The sequence below is a fragment of the Triplophysa rosa genome, linkage group LG7 (assembly GCF_024868665.1).
Source record: "Triplophysa rosa linkage group LG7, Trosa_1v2, whole genome shotgun sequence".
NCBI classification, from domain to species: domain Eukaryota; kingdom Metazoa; phylum Chordata; class Actinopteri; order Cypriniformes; family Nemacheilidae; genus Triplophysa; species Triplophysa rosa.
The window spans coordinates 21,380,825-21,399,074 of NC_079896.1; the positions used below are offsets into that span (position 1 = coordinate 21,380,825).

General features: G+C 42.5%; 2 protein-coding genes across 2 annotated transcripts; both read right to left on the reverse strand.

Annotated features, from left to right (window-relative positions):
* Positions 1–704: 704 nt before the first annotated feature.
* Positions 705–11,827, reverse strand: ino80db (INO80 complex subunit Db). Its single transcript, XM_057338480.1, is given in 11 exon segments — positions 705–2,050; positions 2,053–2,712; positions 2,803–2,960; positions 3,050–3,282; positions 3,371–3,504; positions 7,754–7,863; positions 7,987–8,199; positions 8,896–8,995; positions 9,074–9,780; positions 9,878–10,124; positions 11,381–11,827. Coding segments are annotated over 10 exon segments (2,589 nt in total). The 5' UTR covers positions 10,096–10,124; positions 11,381–11,827; the 3' UTR covers positions 705–1,994.
* Positions 11,828–12,668: 841 nt separating this feature from the next.
* ndufs1 (NADH:ubiquinone oxidoreductase core subunit S1) lies at positions 12,669–18,190 on the reverse strand. Its single transcript, XM_057337991.1, has 19 exons — positions 18,100–18,190; positions 17,321–17,403; positions 17,110–17,201; positions 16,924–17,031; positions 16,742–16,818; positions 16,569–16,650; positions 16,127–16,257; positions 15,819–16,004; positions 15,542–15,676; positions 14,967–15,081; positions 14,692–14,837; positions 14,467–14,595; positions 14,262–14,391; positions 14,003–14,163; positions 13,757–13,911; positions 13,490–13,665; positions 13,234–13,368; positions 13,073–13,145; positions 12,669–12,991 (listed from the first exon to the last, which is right to left on the reverse strand). Exons 2-19 carry the CDS (start codon positions 17,397–17,399, stop codon positions 12,900–12,902), a joined length of 2,202 nt encoding a protein of 733 aa, XP_057193974.1. The 5' UTR covers positions 17,400–17,403; positions 18,100–18,190; the 3' UTR covers positions 12,669–12,899.
* Positions 18,191–18,250: the final 60 nt, after the last annotated feature.

Here is an 18,250-nt window from a genome sequence, read left to right on the forward strand (position 1 = left end):
CATTGCTGCAGAGGCCACATGCTAAGAGGACTGTGCTATGAATGTTTTAGCAGACGGCGACTGCAACGCTACAACAGAAATAGAAACAGCGCTAGAGTTGAAGGCAGCCGGAGTACAGTATGGGAACGGTTGCTAGGTAACGCCAGAGCCCGGGCTCGCGCGGAGCATCCTTGCGTCCCTTCAGCGGTGCGATGAGGGAAAATAGATGTGCCTCAGTACTGTCGTTACGGGCGGTATTGTCATCACAAAGACTTGTTTTATGTTAAATCTGTTTGATAGGTTATAAGACACGCAAAGACAAAGTTCTCATTTTTCTTTTGGTCGCTGGTGAAAGAAAGAATCATGTGTTCGTAATATGGTTCACTTCAATCCTAACTTCTCTGCTCAACGCTGCATGACTAAAACTGTAGTGCATTACAATGTCTTTGGCGCCCTCTGCCGCTTTTATACATCAAACAGCGTTCAGGACCATTTTTACCCATTACATTTTCTTTCTTTGCTTTGCTTTCTAAACTAGTGTGCTCCAAAACACATTGTTGAGGGAATTTTCTAAGTTGTAGTTGATCTTTTACCTATTAAACAGTATTATACTCTGGTTTATTAGCCTACTGTTGTTATAATAATGTACATCTCAGTCATAACTGACTCTTTGTTTGCGGTTTTTGTATTATTTGTGAAAACAATGAGCGAACACCAAATCATGGTCATAGCAGTTTTAATTCAAACATTTCAAATAAAACATAGAATTTCTCTTACACATTGTCTATACACACACACACACACCCATATCCAAGCACTTAAGTAACAAAAGTAAACATGTCAATACATAAAAATACCTTGAACAAAGAGGACCATAACATTTTAATAGGTTATAATAAACTTTTTTGTTGACCCGATACATTCAGTGAATACAAGTATAAAAAGTACGAGACGACACCCGGTGTGCAAGGATATATCATCTGTCAGTATGCCTGTTGGTAAAAGCAGCATTATCTGGTACAACGGCAAGTCTACCCAAATATTGTGTATCATTATTAAACGTTTGACGTTCTCTTTAAAAGTAAACTGCCAGACATGATTTCATTACATTGGTTAAGTGAGATTCTTTTCTGATGTGGAAATAAAGATGCTTTCGACTACAAAAAATGGATAAATGAAACCTAGACTCGGCGTGACTTAAGGGTAAAAAGTATCAAAACTACTCTCTTTAAAAGCCATGACAAGAGTGACTATAGCTTTACACCATATATTTCCCACAAATGCCTTACAGGAGCACATCAAACACTAAAAGTTTAACACCCTCATGTAACTTAAACGTGAATTACTTACGTGAGCTATATGCTAATTTTTCATTTTCCAAGAAGTACAATGTTGTGCATTTGTTTGCAGGGTTTTACAAAGTTTAAATGTTTCTTGGTTTAGAATACACGGAGTATAAATGTGTAACATACAGTAGCTTTTATGTCAGGTTTTACAGCAAGACCCCTTAGTTTGGACTGCTACTAAAAGCACATAAACACTATCTGCCAAAACAGTGAGCGTTTAACCATCACACGGGACAAATAGTGATACAACCATGACATCTTTCCCATTTCTTTACCACTGACAACTCGACCTCTAAACAATAACCACATTTTCACCACACATTTGCACTCATCAATAAAACTATCTGTGCAGACGCTACTCTATAAATATATTAAATATGCATTTAAGGATACGAGTGATATCAATGGCTAAAATCCATCTATCCATTTGCTTTAGAAAAAAGCAACTAATTAAGCTGACGAGAAAGTTATTGCTTGACGTGCTTTCTGTGTGAGGGGGAAAAAGATATAGAAGTTGGGAAACTCAAACGAGAGACGGAATAAAACAAACAAACAAACAAACAAACAAAAATCACCCGTATGTTCCCTGAATACTGCGACTATACGAAATCATTGGAAAAATTGGTTCTGCCTGCAATTCGGGCTTGGTCCATTGGGGGTGCCGGCGTACTATGGTGTGGCTGTAAGTCTGTCGGGATCCCACAGTGGTTGAACAATGGGGGGAAAAGGTGCTTGGTTTGAATGGGGCACAAAAGCTCTGATGTTGGAGAGGATGGAGTGGATGTAACAGGTACAGTGTGATTGCTCTGAGGCAAAGCGGAGACGGCCAAACCAGGTTGGCAGGGGGCTGAGGGTACAGGGGTCAGGGGTGTTGAGAGCGCTGTGGACATCAGCAGTCCGTCGGAGGCAATAAGGCTGTGAAATTGGGAAGAGTCACTGAGGGGGAGTGTGAGAACGCCCCAAGAGCCGTGAGAGATGTCCTCATCCTTGTCAAGGGCCAGATCACGGAGATCTGCTTTGGAGTTATCCATCTTGGATAGGAGGTGAGGTTGCCTCTGTGGGTATGTGCTGTCTGTGAGATGTCCCACAGAGGAGGGGGGAGTGAGAGGGGGTTGTGGCGACGGAGGTGATGGGGGAAAAGCATCTTCCGAAGTGGGGAGCAGACTGGCGTCCAGCTCCAGGTTGGAAAGAGTCTCGACGGATAGCCGTGCGCTCAGTAGATCCACAACTCCACTCGACATGCTACGACAATCCACCCCTTCTACGGGACCGAGCTCAACCATTCCACTAAGACAAGCGAGGGATTCTGGGTATGAGCCCATGGCCTGAAGTACACGAACCAGCTCCTCGGCTTCCTCTGATGTGGGCAACAGCTCACTGTTCTTACCTATACAATACACAAAATCAATTGTATAAATATAAAATGTATGCTACTAGATATTAAACACTAAACAATCTTGAGAAAAGAGACAATTACCTTCAAAAAGATCAAAGTCCTGAAGATCATCCGGGAGTCGAGGTAGGACATCTGAAAAATCCTCCTGATTCAACTCCAGGTCATGTGGAATGTAACTGATGTCATTGGTGATTTCATCTGGAAGTTCGTCTCCGCTCAGATCAGGAGTTAAAGGGCTCCTGCGTACAACAAAAATGTTAGCGCGTACAACAAAAATGTTAGCGCATATACAAATACACACGCGCATAGATTTGGAATCGGCTCTCACCTTATGCCTGACAGCTGAGTGGGCAGGCACAAGATAGATGGCATGACCAAGTTGCCCTGGGGCAGCGCGGGAGGAATGGGTTTCTGAGGGCGCCGTGTTACTGCCCTCTTGCTTCTCTTTTTATGTTTCTTACTGAGAGGTGGAGGCTTGGCTTTCTTCAGCGGCCTGTGCCTCTGAATCTGCTGGTGGTGGTGGTACGTCTTACGGCTGATGTCACCTCGAAGGAAATTGTTCTGCGGGAAATATGCATTGCCGCACAAATGGTTAAACACAATTGAGCTGAAAGTTTTGTATGTAATTAAGCAGTTCACCGTATCTCACCATTTTTTTTGCGTGCTCGTCACAAAGCGGCGTCTGGTGTGTGATGTCAAAGACGGGGATGGAACACTGAGCCCCATCTGCAAAGCGAGCGGTACAGCTCGAGAACAGCTGCTGAGATCGGTTATGAAGGATATCTACAGAGTACAGTTAAGGACGCAAGACGGGGGAACGCAGACAGTCATAAAATTTAAGGGGGTAATCACCAAAACAGATGGTTTACTAGGTCACAAGAAATGGTGTTTTAAATGTGTTTATTCAGTGTACAATTGAATATATATATATATATATACACACACACACACACAGTATAAATATATATATTTTTTATAAAACAAAGTATAATATTACATACAATAACAATGACAATATCCATAATAATGTTGATAACAGAAAAATATTGTTAATATACACTAGATATAACTGTGTGTATAGAAATATACTGTATATATGTGTATTTGACAGATATACTGTACGGTGTGACAAAGAAAAAATGTAGAAAACAAACTGTTAATAATAGTAGGCATCCGTCTGTCTCGGGAGACAATGGTAGCGCCCTGTCTGGTTTGTTCAGTCTTGTTGAGAGAGCAGCATCCGATGTGGATCAGAAGACCGATTCTAGCCTGGCAGTCTCTACCACAGATGTTGCACACGAAATTAGACGGCTGGTAGGAGGTCTTGTTCTGCTGCCTCCGTTTCCGTTTGTCCTGCAGCTGCAGGTTCCTCTTCTCCTCGCCCCTTTTGACTTCCTCACGAATTACATGACGCCAGTGACTGCGATCAGTTGCTACCAGTTCCTAGCTGTTTGGGTCAATGTCAATCAGCATCATGTCGCGTTTGGAGACGTCCTTGAAGCAGTATTGGGCGACCTGTGGGCGTTGTCCCGTGGCCAGCTCACCATACAGGAGGTCCTTGGGGATGCATCCATCATCCATATGACGCACATGCCCAAGCAGTCAGAGACGACGCTGACAGAGCATAAGACGCATGCTGAGAGAGCCTGCTTTCTCCAGCACTTTGGTGTTGGTGACCTTGTCCTGTCATGTGATGCTAAGGATCCAACGAAGACAGCGCAGGTGAAAGCTCTCCAGGTGGTTCTCCTGACTGATGTATGTGGACCAGGCCTCACAGCCATACAGTTAGGTATTGAGGACACATGCCTGGTACACCTTAAGCTTAGTGTGTTCACCGACAGCTGGTTGTTCCCCGACACCCTCTTGTTCAGCTTTGCCATAACGGCGGTGGCTTTAGCGATGTGTTTGGAGATCTCGGCATTGAGTGAAAGTTTGCTGGCAACTGTTGAGCCCAGGTAGATGAACTGGTCGGTTATCTCGAGCTTCTCGTAATCAATGCAGATCCATGGTGGTGCAAGGATGTCCTGGCCCATGACGTTGGTCTTTTTGATGCTAATGATCAGACCTAACTCCCTGCAGGCATGAGCAAAGCGGTCCATTAGACTTCTGGTGTGCAGGTGAACTCCCTTCTTCCCAGTCCTTGAAGGCGAATTTCAACAGCAGCGAGAAGAATATGGCGAACAATGTTGGTGCAAGGACACAGCCTTGTTTTACGCCACTCTTGATGGTGAAGGGTTCGGAAGACACGCCATCGAAGTTGACAGTGCCCTTCATGTCGTCGTGGAAGGAGGCGGTCATGCTAAGCAACTGTGGGGGGCAACCGATCTTCTTCAGCCCTCTTCTGCTTACAAGATCAAATGCATTGGTAAGGTCTATGAAGGCGATGTAAAGTGGCATTCGTTTCTCTCGGCATTTCTCCTGGAACTGACGCACTGAGAAAATCATGTCCACAGTGGATCTCTCCGTCCTGAACCCGCACTGGGACTCTGGATCTACGCGGTCAGAGAGGACCTGTAGGCAAGCAAGGACCACGCGCACGAAGACTTTGCCCACGGTGCTCAGAAGAGAGATGCCACGGTAATTATTACAGTCGCTTCGGTCACCCTAGTTCTTGTACAGCGTGATGATCTTGGAGTCGTGCTTGTCCTGGAGGACCTTGCCTTCTCTCCAACACTGACACAGGAGTTCGTGAAGTGGCTCAAGCAGGGCTTGATGATTTCAAGAGGTAATCCATCTTCACCTGGAGCTTTGCCAGATGATAAGGCATCGATGGCTTTGTTGAGTTCCTCCAGGGTGGGTTCTGCATCCAACTCCTTTAGAACAGGCAGGTCCTTGATTGCGTCAAGTGCTTCCTGAGAGACAGAATTTCTCTGGAGTACAGGTTGAGGTAGTGTTCAACCCATCTCGCAAGCTGCTTGTCCTGATCTGTGACGGTCTCTCCTGTCTTTAATTTCAGAGCCATGCTCTTTTTCACCTGTTTTCCTGTTGCTTGCTTGATGCCCTCGTACATGCGTCTGATGTTGCCGGTGTCTGAGGCTTGTTGTATGTTGCCTGACAGCTGAAGCCAGTAGTTAGACTGCAGCTCCAACCCTGCTTCAGCACACCTGTCTGTAATTATCAAGCAAACCTGAACACCTTGATTAGATAGTTCAGGCGTGTTTGATTGGGGTTAGAGCTGAAATCTTCAGGACGGTTGATCTCCAGGAGCAGGGTTGGTGACCACTGCTGTAGATGGTACTGCGGATACCGTTCCATCTGTACTCAGCGTTCTGTTCCTGGCAGTTAGTCAGGGTTTCTTCAAGTCTCACAATGAACTCATTGTTCTTGTCTGGGTAGGCAGTCTTGCTGGTGTCAATGCAAGGCTGACCCTTTTGCTTGAAGTGATAGACCTTTCTTGGTTTCAGCTTTACTCTGGAGGCGATCAGTGAGTGATCAGTGTCGCAGTCAGCACGGTGGTAAGCTCTGGTGTTGCAGACACTGTTCAGATAGTCGCGCCTGGTGATGACCAGTTCCAGCTGATGCCAGTGTTTCGACCTGGGGCGTCTCCAGGATACTTTATGGCATGCATTATTCTGGAAGAAGGTGTTGGTCACGCATAGGTTGCATAGACAGCAGAATTCAAGGAGTCTCTGACTGTTGTCATTCATTTTGCCAACGCAATGATGACCTAGAACATTTGGCCATGCCTCTTGGTCTGTGCCCACCCTTGCATTAAAGTCACCCAGAATGTAGACATGCTTTGACGATGGAAAAATTGCTAATGGTTGTATCTAATGCCTCGGAGGACTGGTCTTTTGTTTCTGCTGTAGCTTGAAGTGGTGGAGCGTAAACGCAGATGATGTTGACTGGACCCAAGGCCCAACTTGAGGATTCTCTCTTAGGCAGTTTCGGTGCTGGTTCGGAGCCAGAGCCTAGTTCCAAATCGGTTCTTTGTCTTTTCACATGCAAAGCACCAGCTCCGAACCAGAAAAAGTGGTTCTTATCTAGCACCGAAACGTTGCTGGGCTAGAAATAAGAACTGCTTGCGTCGGGTGCTGGGGGCGGGGTTACCGTGACCACTGACGAACACTGACCGGCATTTTTGAAATTCAATTTAATTCAATTCACGATGGACGAGAAACAAAAGCAACACTGGTTTGAGGAAGAAACAAACAGTTTTCTTGCACTCTGGTCCTCTGCAGATGTACGCTCGCAAAGCCATGAACATCACAAGCAACGCAACGTCCGCCATTGTTGATGGTGTTTAAGTTTAAGTTTGGTGCTACCGTGCTAACGTTGCTGGGAAAGATGAGACGTAGTCAGTGATGTATGACCTCGCTCCCTTGTGGCTCTCTAACCCTCAACCAGCAATAGCACTAGCTCCGAACCAGCACCCGGTTCATTCTGGTTGTAAAGGGGTATCTGTGCCATCTGTTGGTGCTTGTATCATCTGTAGCAGTGTGTTCCTCACAGCAAAGCCTGCCCTGTGTTCTCTGGGTTCATCTGCACTTTTCGCTTGCCAAAAGAAGGTATAGTGTTCCTCCTTTAGGGATCCATTGTCTGGGAGTCGTGTCTCTTGCAGGGCTGCAATATCCACGTTTAGTCTGTGGAGCTCACGATCAATGACTGCAGTTTTGCGAGCATTGTCAATTTCTTTCGTCAATGTTAATAATATAATATTTTATAATATAGACCACTTTGCAAAATGTAAACAGTAAACACTGGTACTTAAGCACCTCCGGTTTCAGTTTTTATTTATTTATTATCAGTATTTTTAAATCTTACATATACATTTAAATCTTAAAGATAACCCTAACATTGTAAATCATTTATAAGTATTCTGTTGGTTGTATTTTGCTCAAACACTGTGTAGTGTTAAAGAACTGAAACAGTAAGATCCTCTGGACCAGTGTTGAACCAACATTGTTTATGTCATTCAAAGACACGTATAATGCACTATTATTATTTAATAATGTCATTTTTATAATATAAAAGAACCATTTTTATGCCAATTTTTGACTATTTCCAAACCTAAGCAACTTTGAGAGGATACGTTGAAAGCAGTGCCTGGAAAACGGTAAGGCTGGATTTTGGCATTCTTCGCCTTTTACGACAGCCAAACATGAACCTGAGTCTGCCACCCCAGCCCATGATAATGCAGTGCTGTGAAATAAAAACACATTAAAACCCAGCAGGAGAAATGCTTTTGTAGCATCATAAAAATACTCAGGGGAATTCCTGATGTCATGCCACATGAAGCCGGCTCCGGTGTGTGTGTGTTTGTACCTGGAGGCTGTAGAGGTCTCTTTATGTTGTTCCTGAATAAGCTGTGCACTGTGGTGAGGTTCCTCTCTTGCTGCCTGGAGTAGGGCTTTTTGAAGGGCATGCTGGGATTTCCTCTCCCTTCTGAAGCTCCTCTGCTCCCTGCTAAGGTGCTTGTGTTTTTCTTTCAGGTATGAGCAGAAGCCTGCCAGACGCTCAGTGCGGGAAATACTGGCACTGAGAGAAATGAGAAAGATGATTGTCTAGTTTTTAACCTTTAAATATTTCTTTGCAAGATCACTAAACTGATATTTAAGGGTCCACACTGCACACGCCATGTATAATGTTAGTCAAGGCTGCTTACACTAAAAACATTATTTCATTATTTAGTTTTAAGTACCTCTTTTCCAACTCTTAAAGGGATAGTTCAATTCAATTCAATTCAATTTTATTTATATAGCGCTTTTCACAATGTGCATTGTTCCAAAGCAGCTTTACAGGAGCAAATAAGAAAAACACAGAAAGGTAAAACACAGCACAGTGCATGGTGTTTATAGACCAAGCAAGATCATTATAATAAATAATATCTAATAAATAAATGAATAAATAAATAAATAAATAAAGATAGTTTGGATAGTTCACCCAAAAAGGAAAATTCTGTCATGATTTTTCACCCTCAGGTTGTTCCAAACCTGTATACATTTCTTTGTTTGGTTGACCACAAAGAGAGATATTTGGAAGAATGTTAGTACCTGAGATTTCTGGGGCACCATTTACTACCATGGTAGAAAGAATTATTTTAGAATTTTTTGTTCTGTTTTTCAGTGAACTATCCCTTTAACCACAGGCCACCACAACTGACCAATCAGAATCAGATATTCTAGTGAGGTAATAAAGTAAATGGATGGTTGTTGGACTGATGGTTGGCCATACCTCTTTTCAAAGTGTTTCTCTTGTAGTCTCTTGCACTGATATGACACTAATATTCCCAAGTCTCCATCCTCCTCCTCACTTTCTTCTGACCAGTCAAGACCTAGAACACAAATGATATAATAGTAATGGAAACTAATGCTAAAGTTTCCTTTAAATGGCACACATCACAGTCACATACCTAAATGGGAGTTCAGGTCTTGGTATTCCCGCTTGTGCTGGTCTATCAGACTTTGGAGCTGCTTCAAACACGGAGCTTGCTGTTTCATGGCAACTGAATTCTTTGTTATTAAATGTCTGTGTATGTCATCTCGGCTTTGTGACGTCCCTAAAGCTCCAGGGATAACCTTTTTGTCATGATTAAGCTTCAGGTTAATTTTCTTCTCGCCCGGAGCAGTTTCTGTGGAGTGCTGCTGGCTGGCCTGAAGAGGTGAGGAAGTTTTGAATGATGACCCTGACTGGAGTGTGGGGGTTTGTGGGGTTGGCGTTCGAGGGGAGGAGGGCGTTAAAGGTGTCTGCGTGGTTCTTCCAATCTGCGGAGGACGTGCATGGGTGGAGGAAAGAGAAGGCCATTTCGGATGTTTCTGGAGGGTTGAATCCACCCGGCAATCTTGCTGTTTCTGACTCACGGCTTGACATTCTTGAGGCTTCTTTAGAAACGTGCTACTTACTTTTAACATTTTTTCTTGCTTGTAAAGGGCAAACGGATCTGAGGGGAGCAGACGAGCCAAGGAAGGGGGTGGGGATAAATGCTCAAGCCCGTTGTGGGTCTTCAGAGCCAGAGATGGAACAGTGATGTTGAGGGCCAAAGACTCGATGGTATCTTGTTTCTTCTTTCGTTCCTTTTTGGGGAGGACACCCATAACCTGAAGGTGACTGTTGCAATACCTAAACAACACACAGGTACAGTATGTGGTGAGTTTTCACACACAATTGACTTCATTTCCGTGCACACATCCTTTTCTTTAAACATTGATGAACTTACTTGCGGTCCTGCGCCTTGGGTATCGGGTTGGTGCAGCGCTGGCTGTTGTATTTGGCTACATATTCACACTGTCTGAAGGGGGCACTCCGGTCCTCGAGCACATGGCGGATGCAGAAAGCGTAACCATTGAGCCTGCGCTGCTTGCACAGCTTTGGACTGTATGAACACAGAGGCTTGTGGTCCACCTCCGAGTAGTGGATATGTTTGCCTTCATACATCCCAGGGCTGGAACTCTCCGGAACATCAGCTGATAAATAAATAAAATGATAGATTAATGTGACATTCACTATTCAAAAGATGTAAGCTTTTGTAGTGCAAGTCATTATGCAATGACACTTCTATTTTATTGAGTATTAACTTTCTTCTACAGACTGCCAAAGGAAAACTAAAAATTCTAAAGTCTTATAGATAAATATGTTGTTATAATTTGTCCATCCATCTACATATCCATCCCCAGGGTCACGGGAGGCTGGAACCTGGCAGGTGTCTCAGGCCTGAATATATATATATATAACATATTTGTTTCTTGTGCATTTATTTTTGTGCACTTTTCATTTCAATCATCATTTCTCAATTATAAACAGGTCCAGTCTACCACAGGTCCCTTTAAATGACCTGTATAGTTTTTGGCATATTAGTTTGCATTTACGGGACAATGGAATCAATGCTTTCCTCTCTTCCATTACAACTGGCATTCATAAATATGACATACTTGTTCATATTTAATTCAAGCGGGACCTAATTTACAGCAGCTTTTAATAATTGTTGAAACCACCTAAACATCTAACCATCTGAACTCTTCTTTTCAAAGCACTTATCAAAGCACGTAGCGACAAGTGTAGGCTGCTCGGCATAAACAGCACAGAAAACATGTGACAGGCGGTGAGGAAAGTATCCTCGTTTAAAAACAATCAATGGCTCTTGAGGAAAAAACAGCTGTTGTAAGCAGAGCTTTTAGCAGGTGAAGCACTAAATCATAAAACGATGCCTCATAAAAGTGCTCGGGCAGAGTACAATACGTTCGACATGCAAAGCAACTTTGAAAACGCAAGGGGACGGTGGACAACCCGCCTACTACTCTATCATGTACTTGGGCAGAACTATCAGTTACTTTTGAGGCAAGGATTAAGCAAGTTGGGTGTAGCGCCCGTAGTAACAATTTGATCATTTTGTTGCGAAAATTCAATTTTTAAAAGTCAGCTGCGGAAACTATCCAAGGATACATTCATTTGTTCCATTACAAATATTTAGAACGTATTTTGTTACTTTTTAACGGTCGTCGAAAACATCCATTCGAGCGCGAGACACTCAAGAATAATATTAGGGGAAAATACCTGTCAATGCGCGTTATCGACGACCAGAGACATTTTAAAACAAAAACTTTATTTACCTCGGGAAATTGCATTTTTTTCGTAAGTTTATTTGGAAATAATAATACAAGGATAACTAATATCACGTGCTTGATGAAAAATAATCCTTTATTTTTGCGCAATTCGTAGTTACCGTTGGCCTGTGAAACCTCCTGAATCCCCACAAGTCGGGTAACGAGCCGCCCGTCTTGCCGTGCGTGATAAGCGGCTTCCGCCTTTGCTTGAGTCCGGTGCTTCCCAGCAGCCCCGCGCTTTCCGATCGCTGCGGCCTACGCTAAACAAGCTAGGCTGATCTTTTCATACGGACGACGGCTATAGCGCACAACGGGGATATTCCGCCTCTACTTTCACACTTTACGCTAGCGGATTTCGTGTTTTAACGCGTGCGTATAATTTTACACGAAACCTACTGGCACATCTTTGTCGGTTATTGAAATAAAACTATCCGTACACAAGGAGAAGGGGGTGTTGGTTTTGTCATCAGATGCGAGGCTTCTTACAGCACAACTACAGGCACTGGGGGGACATGACAACAGCCGACAGTGCAACAACAACCTCTGCAACCATTTTGGAATTCAACTTTGTATGTTCATTGTCGGCTTTTAGACAGATGACAGGGCTTGCAAACGCAAAATTCAGAAAGAGCGATTGTATGTCGAGTGTCAGAAGTGTTCAGACCAGCGTGAAGGTTTATTTCAACAGCGATCATTGATTTTAAGTTTGAGGGGATCTCCCCCAAAGTCTTTACCGTCAGCCTCCTCTTGAGCGTCTCATCCATGCCTGGAATATGACATCACCAACTTCAAATACACAGCAGTAAAAAAAACACGTGGGAAAATAATTCCCGTCAATTACATTTTTCCGTCACTGTTATCAGTAAATATTATTAAGAGAAGACGTGTAATAGTAATAAAGTCTTAAGTATACAGGGAAGCAGCTGTTATTGGTGTACAGATATCTCTAAATCTGAGGTTTCCCCCTATGAATCCATTCAGTGATGTCAGCACGGTTGAGACCGTTGCAAAAAAAAGTGTAAAACAAAAGGTGTTACCAAAGTTTTGCCATGTAAAATAACGTGATAGTTTACTCTAAATATCTAACTCCTTTACTTCTCCAATCAATGTAATTAGAAAGCTGTGGGTAGAAGCAGATTATTTTATAGCACATTTATTCTCCTCAACAGTCAGAACAAGTAACTTAAAATTATAAATATATTATTTTTAAAAAACAGTTTTTGCTGCAGTCAATGAAATATTGTAAGTAATATTTGAAATTGTAAGCAGTGTCTTCGGTAAATATATAATTGTAAACTTTTTAAAGAACCAAAACAAAAAGGTGGGGTCTTTTTTAAATCAACCAGAGGTGTAAACTGGTATATTGATACAATATATTTTTTTACAAATTCAAACCATAGATATAAATGCTGACAACAGTATATTGATACAATACAGTTTTATTCATCATATTAAGAGCTTTCCAAACAAAGCAGACCTCTTTTAGTCTAAGCTTGGGAATGAAAACTTTACAACAACCTTCAAAGCATATTTAAATAGGAGCAAGATTAATTTCACTGCTCTGGTTACTTCTGACTATATATAATAAGAGAGACAAACAGTAAAATATGCATTGCTATAGACAACTCTGAAAGAGTTTTAACAAATGGAGGGCTCGTCGACTGCATCTGCCCCCTCTGTCACAGCCTTCACACACTTGGCCATCGTCTGGGAGGCTCTGCTGATAGGGTCTATAGTGGAAGACAGAAGAAACTAGTAAACACATGGTTACGTCATACACTAGGTGGAGTGTTTGTCTGACACACATGTACCTGTCATGTAAAACTCCTTCAAAGTAAGCTGAGGGGGGACGAGGGGAGCTCCAAGCAATGACTGATTCACAGCCTACAGAAAACAGACAGACATTACTCGGTTGTTAAAGTAGTGAAGGTATAAAATAAAAATGCACAAATATGAGGGAGAAAACACTAACCTTTGAAAGCTCATTGGCCTGTTTGAAATAATTGGCTTCTTCTACATCATCATACCTCACCAGGTTAGGAGAGACCTCTGCCAGTCTTCTCCTTACCTCATCCAATGTGTCATAGGGCAACGTGACTCCGGCCAGCTAAGAACACACAAACATAAGAGTCTGTACTGAACCTCCCGGTTTGTTAGGTGTGTTTCATACAGAAAGTGTACACTGATTTTTGTGATATGTGTGAAAGTAGGCAACAGGTTGCATTTACCTCAGAGATGGCGCGCAAAATCTTCCAGTCCTCACGTGCCATGCCTGGAGCAGTAACAGCAAGCCTGGTCTGCTGGGCACGACCCTCTGTGTTAACATATGTGCCATACTTCTCTGTGTATGCAGCGCTGGGCAAGATGACATCAGCCATAGGTGCACCTACGTCTCCATGGTGACCTGAATCAGCGTGTGGCACCATTAACTTCCAAAAATGGTAACAGACCGCTTACTTTGTGATGTAGCCTTCAAAATAAGCACTTTCACTGACCCTGATAGACGATAAAGCTATCTTTGGGAAGGTCTGCTTTGGTGATGCAGCCTGCATCAGCTCCCAAAAGAAACAGGACTTTGGGAGGGTTCTTCCGGATGGCATCAACACCAGGCTTATAACCCATGTCCAAGGCTGCCACTTGACTGGCCACCCTGAAGTCAAAAACATGTACATGCACAATTTAGTTGAAAATTTACATTAAAAAAAAAAAAGTATCCTTAGTGGTGTATTGTACTAGCTAACCTGTGTAACACATTAAGAACCTTCCATCCCTCCTCTATACCACTGCTGGCCCGAGCGTTCTGAGAAATAGTGGACACAGCCTTAAGTATGGCTGCCCCATCCTCCCTCTGGAGAGCTGAACTACCCACTACAACCACAGGCTTCTTGGCCTGGGATAGGACCTAAAACACAATAACAAAATACTCTTTATTCCTTCAAATTCAAGCGTTTAGAAAATATTTCTGACATAAATCAAAGTCCCATTCCTATGAACCATTACCTTGCAGAAAGGGTGTGTTCCAGCAGCGATCTCCTGCAGCACTTGTGTGGATTCACCCAGATGGTTGTAGGAGTAGCTTAGATCCACATTGTGACCCACCAAGGCCACCTGTAGCTCATTATGTAACCAGCTGAAAAATGGAGTAAACAAAAACAGTGAGGTGAAGAAAAATGACCGGCAAATTGCAAATGTGAAATGACTGTACCTCTTGCGGATACGTGTGTTGAAGAGAGGAGCCTCGTAACGTGGGTTTGTTCCGACCAAAAGCAGGTGGTCACACTCCTCAATGCCAGCAATACGGCTGTTTAAGAGGTAATTGGAGCGAAGGTCGGTTCTAAGGAGACAAATAAACTAAATTTGTTACATCTTCTAATAGTATTATGGCAATCATCACAATTCTAGAGTATTGTGAGTTGTTTTGATGACCCACCCAGCACCAGACATCGGGAAGATCTCCTCAGTACAAAGGGTCTCGCTGTCCAGTCTGTTCAGCAGGTCCTTCAGGGACACCAGAGCTTCTGCATCTACCATCCCGCCTGCAATGGCTCCTACCTCAGAACCCTGAACTCCCTGGAGCTGAAAACACAAACCTCAACCATTGAATTCTATTGTCTGTAAAATTACAAAACAGCATATGCATGTTTTCATAATGACATACATGCACATCTTGTTTATGATATTATAATATGCATGTACTGTACTTACTGCTCCAGCTACACGTGTTAGAACATCTTCCCAGCTGGTGTTCACCAGCTGCCCGCTAGCATCCTTCACCATTGGCTGGGTCAGGCGCTGCCTTTTTAACCCATCATATGAAAACCTTGGAGAGAGAAAGGACAGTAGACTGTATCACTATGGGAATTTTGTGTAAAAAAAAATAAGATTTATAGCAAGTCGAATAATGGTCCAAATAGATTTTTTGCAAAAAGAACATTTCTTCATGCTTCAGTTTTAATAAAAATCTAATTTTTATTAATTGTGCCAACAGTTATGTTCAATAAGGCTGATGATTAGGCCATGTTGACAGGTTAAAAACATGTCGCATTTGGAGTTTACATGCTTTAGAAAGTAGATGTACAAATCGCTTAAGAACTCTAGCTAGTCTGACTTCGCCAAAGTCGCACCAATGCGGTTTCAGATGGACTAAACCGTTTATGACATTTAAATGTTTTTGTTATAATCCAACTAAAATCCTAACATGTATGTAATCGTGCACTACATGTACAAATAGAGAAAGTAAGTGCCGATTTCATAAGTGCATAAGGTCTTGAAATTCTTACCTGGTCTTGTCTGATATCCATTCCTCATTTACATCTTCATTAAGACGAGGCAGAATTCTCATGACTTCACCACCCCTGGTGCTCACCACAATATTGGAGCCCACAGCATCCAGCACATCAATGGACTCTGTCTTCCTGCAGACACATCAACAAATCACATTCCTAAAATACAAATCACTAATGCCACGAACAGTCACCAAGTAAACAGCCATTAAATGGCAGCACAAATAAGCTGTGAAAGTTCAAAAATGCAGCACTAAATGTCTCAGAACTGTACCTGGTCTCCCAGGGTCGTGCGGTGAAGGCGTATGGTTTGGACGTCAGTGCTCCGACAGGACACAAGTCGATCACATTACCAGACATCTCTGACAAGAACATCTTCTCTACGTAGGTGCCGATCTGCATGTCATTACCACGTCCTGTAGTTCCCAGATCCTCCACTCCGGCAACCTCGCTAGCAAAACTGAAAAATTACAAAGCTTAGTTTGTAGAAAGAGATTTTCTTTAATATTACTTGATAAACGCTTGCCTGGGCTGAGTGATGAATGAGATTTCTGTATTACATAGCCTGAAAGATCTACTCACCGTACACATCGTGTGCACTGTATGCAGCGAGTCATGATTGTTTTGATGAGCGGGCCGATGTTCTTATCCTCCACTGCTCTTTTCCCCTCTTCGAAACGACTTCTGTCTGAGCCAAACATCATGGACTGGTCCTACAAATCCAGTTCAGACCAACAAAGTGAGTGAAAAGCAACTGCATTAGGCCCTGTTCAAACCTAGTATAAATGCTTAAAAGAAAATCAGAATATAGAATATTTCTGACATGGTTTTCCATGCATCTTTTTGCTGATCATATATACAAGGTTCAACTTTGTCACATCCATGGACACAGCAATAGTATCACTGATGGTCACGGATGATAATGTTGCCAAAAAAGAATTACAGCCACTTTTTCCTTTCTTAAGCAGATACTTCAGATGATGGTCATGGCCCCTTAAATACCTGTAAATGATTATTTTCTCACCTGCAGATCACATTCTCCTCCTTGATCACAGATTGGACAGTCAAGAGGGTGGTTGGCAAGGAGAAACTCCATGACTCCCTCTCTATCAGAGATGGTAAAAAAAGATATATGTAAGTCTTTAAACCGGTGTCATGAAAACTATTTTTGTGCGAAGAATTTGTGCAGAAAGCTACCTGGCCTTTCGTGTTTTCTCTGAGTTGGTCAAAATGTTCCATCCTTTCATGACAGGCATCGCACATGCTGCTACAGGCTGTCAATGAGAAACAAAAGGAATGGAAAATTTTATTTGTAGGTAGAGTGTGTTGGTGACAACATTTAATCACAAATGCACGCAAGTTTGAGTCCTACACGTTACCTTAGGGGCTCTCTCGATTTCCACCAGACACATGCGGCAGTTACCAGCCACTGACAGACGATCATGATAGCAGAAACGTGGAATCTGCACGCCAACTTTCTCACAAGCCTGAGCACAAAAAGCATCTGTCGGCATACTGTAAGAAATCTGAGCTATTATATAGTATGAAAAAAATCACAAAATCACCTGAAGTACTGTGGTTCCAGGTTCCACCATGACAGGCTTTCCATCTACGAACACTTCAACCAAATTGCTTGAGGCCCGGACTGATGTCCGCACTGTTGGTTAAAAAACAGGTTGGATATGGTCTTTGCATTTGACTGCAGTAAGGTTGCTAAATATTAATAAGATAAAATGAACAGGAAACTACTGGAAGAAAAACGCATGGAATAAATACCATTGTTGGAGGTGGGAATGGAGCCCTTGGAATGGGCTGCCCCAGCCAGTGCCCGACTCAGTGTTGGCAAACGCAACATGTTGCTGTTGAAGAACATGCCAGGTGATTAGAAGCACACATAACATGTTGATCACCGTTTCAAGGCATACCATCTAGGTCGACTATGAATAAATATTTTAAAACACATTATGAAATATGTCGCACTAGTCTTAATGATCAGACCCTTGGGCAGACAGTAATACAATTTATATAATCTCCCTGTCTGTACTATTTTTGTGCTTAAATGTATTCGTCAGTAAAGCTGCAAAACTGCTATAGTGCAATTTAAAAATAGGATTGAATTAAATAATCAATGTAATGCACAGGGCAGACAGTAAGTAACGTTATAAGTCCTGAGGCAAGGGTTACAAAACATTCAATTTAATAGCTAACTTACATCACGACATGTTGTTGGACCCTCAGTAATACATAAAGCACAATATTTTTAAAATAACACTTTCATAAATAAAAACGTATATAGATATGACACTGTCAAGACAAACTTTTTCAAACACTTCAATGTAAATCTCATCCTGTTGACATTTGCAGTTACAAACTGGTTAGCAGGCTAGCACTCTACAGCACAGTAGCTCTATGGTCAAGGGCAGGGAGAACGTTACTGTAATTGTCCTATTTTCTTGCACACAGTTATCACGCACATGTGTTATCCAAAACGTAGCTGTCCAAACAAAACTCTCTTTACCATTTAAACTAGGCAAAAAGCAGTCGTCTACTCTTACCTTGACGCTATTTGGCCTTCTAGACCAGAACAGCGTTACTGCAGTGTATTCAGAAGCAAATGTCCTCGGTTTGTTTCGGAGATTACGGAAATAGCCGATTTACAGTAATGTAAAAAATATATATAAAATGAGATTACGCTGATTAAAGTAG

Excerpts from the sequence above, each read along its gene's own strand:
- ndufs1 (XM_057337991.1), bottom strand. The coding sequence starts at position 17,399 with ATGTTGCGTTTGCCAACACTGAGTCGGGCACTGGCTGGGGCAGCCCAT. Across the intron at positions 17,202-17,320 it reads CATTCCCACCTCCAACAATG|TGCGGACATCAGTCCGGGCC; the intron begins GTATTTATTCCA and ends TTTAACCAACAG. Across the intron at positions 13,146-13,233 it reads AGGCCAATGAGCTTTCAAAG|GCTGTGAATCAGTCATTGCT; the intron begins GTTAGTGTTTTC and ends TGTTTTCTGTAG.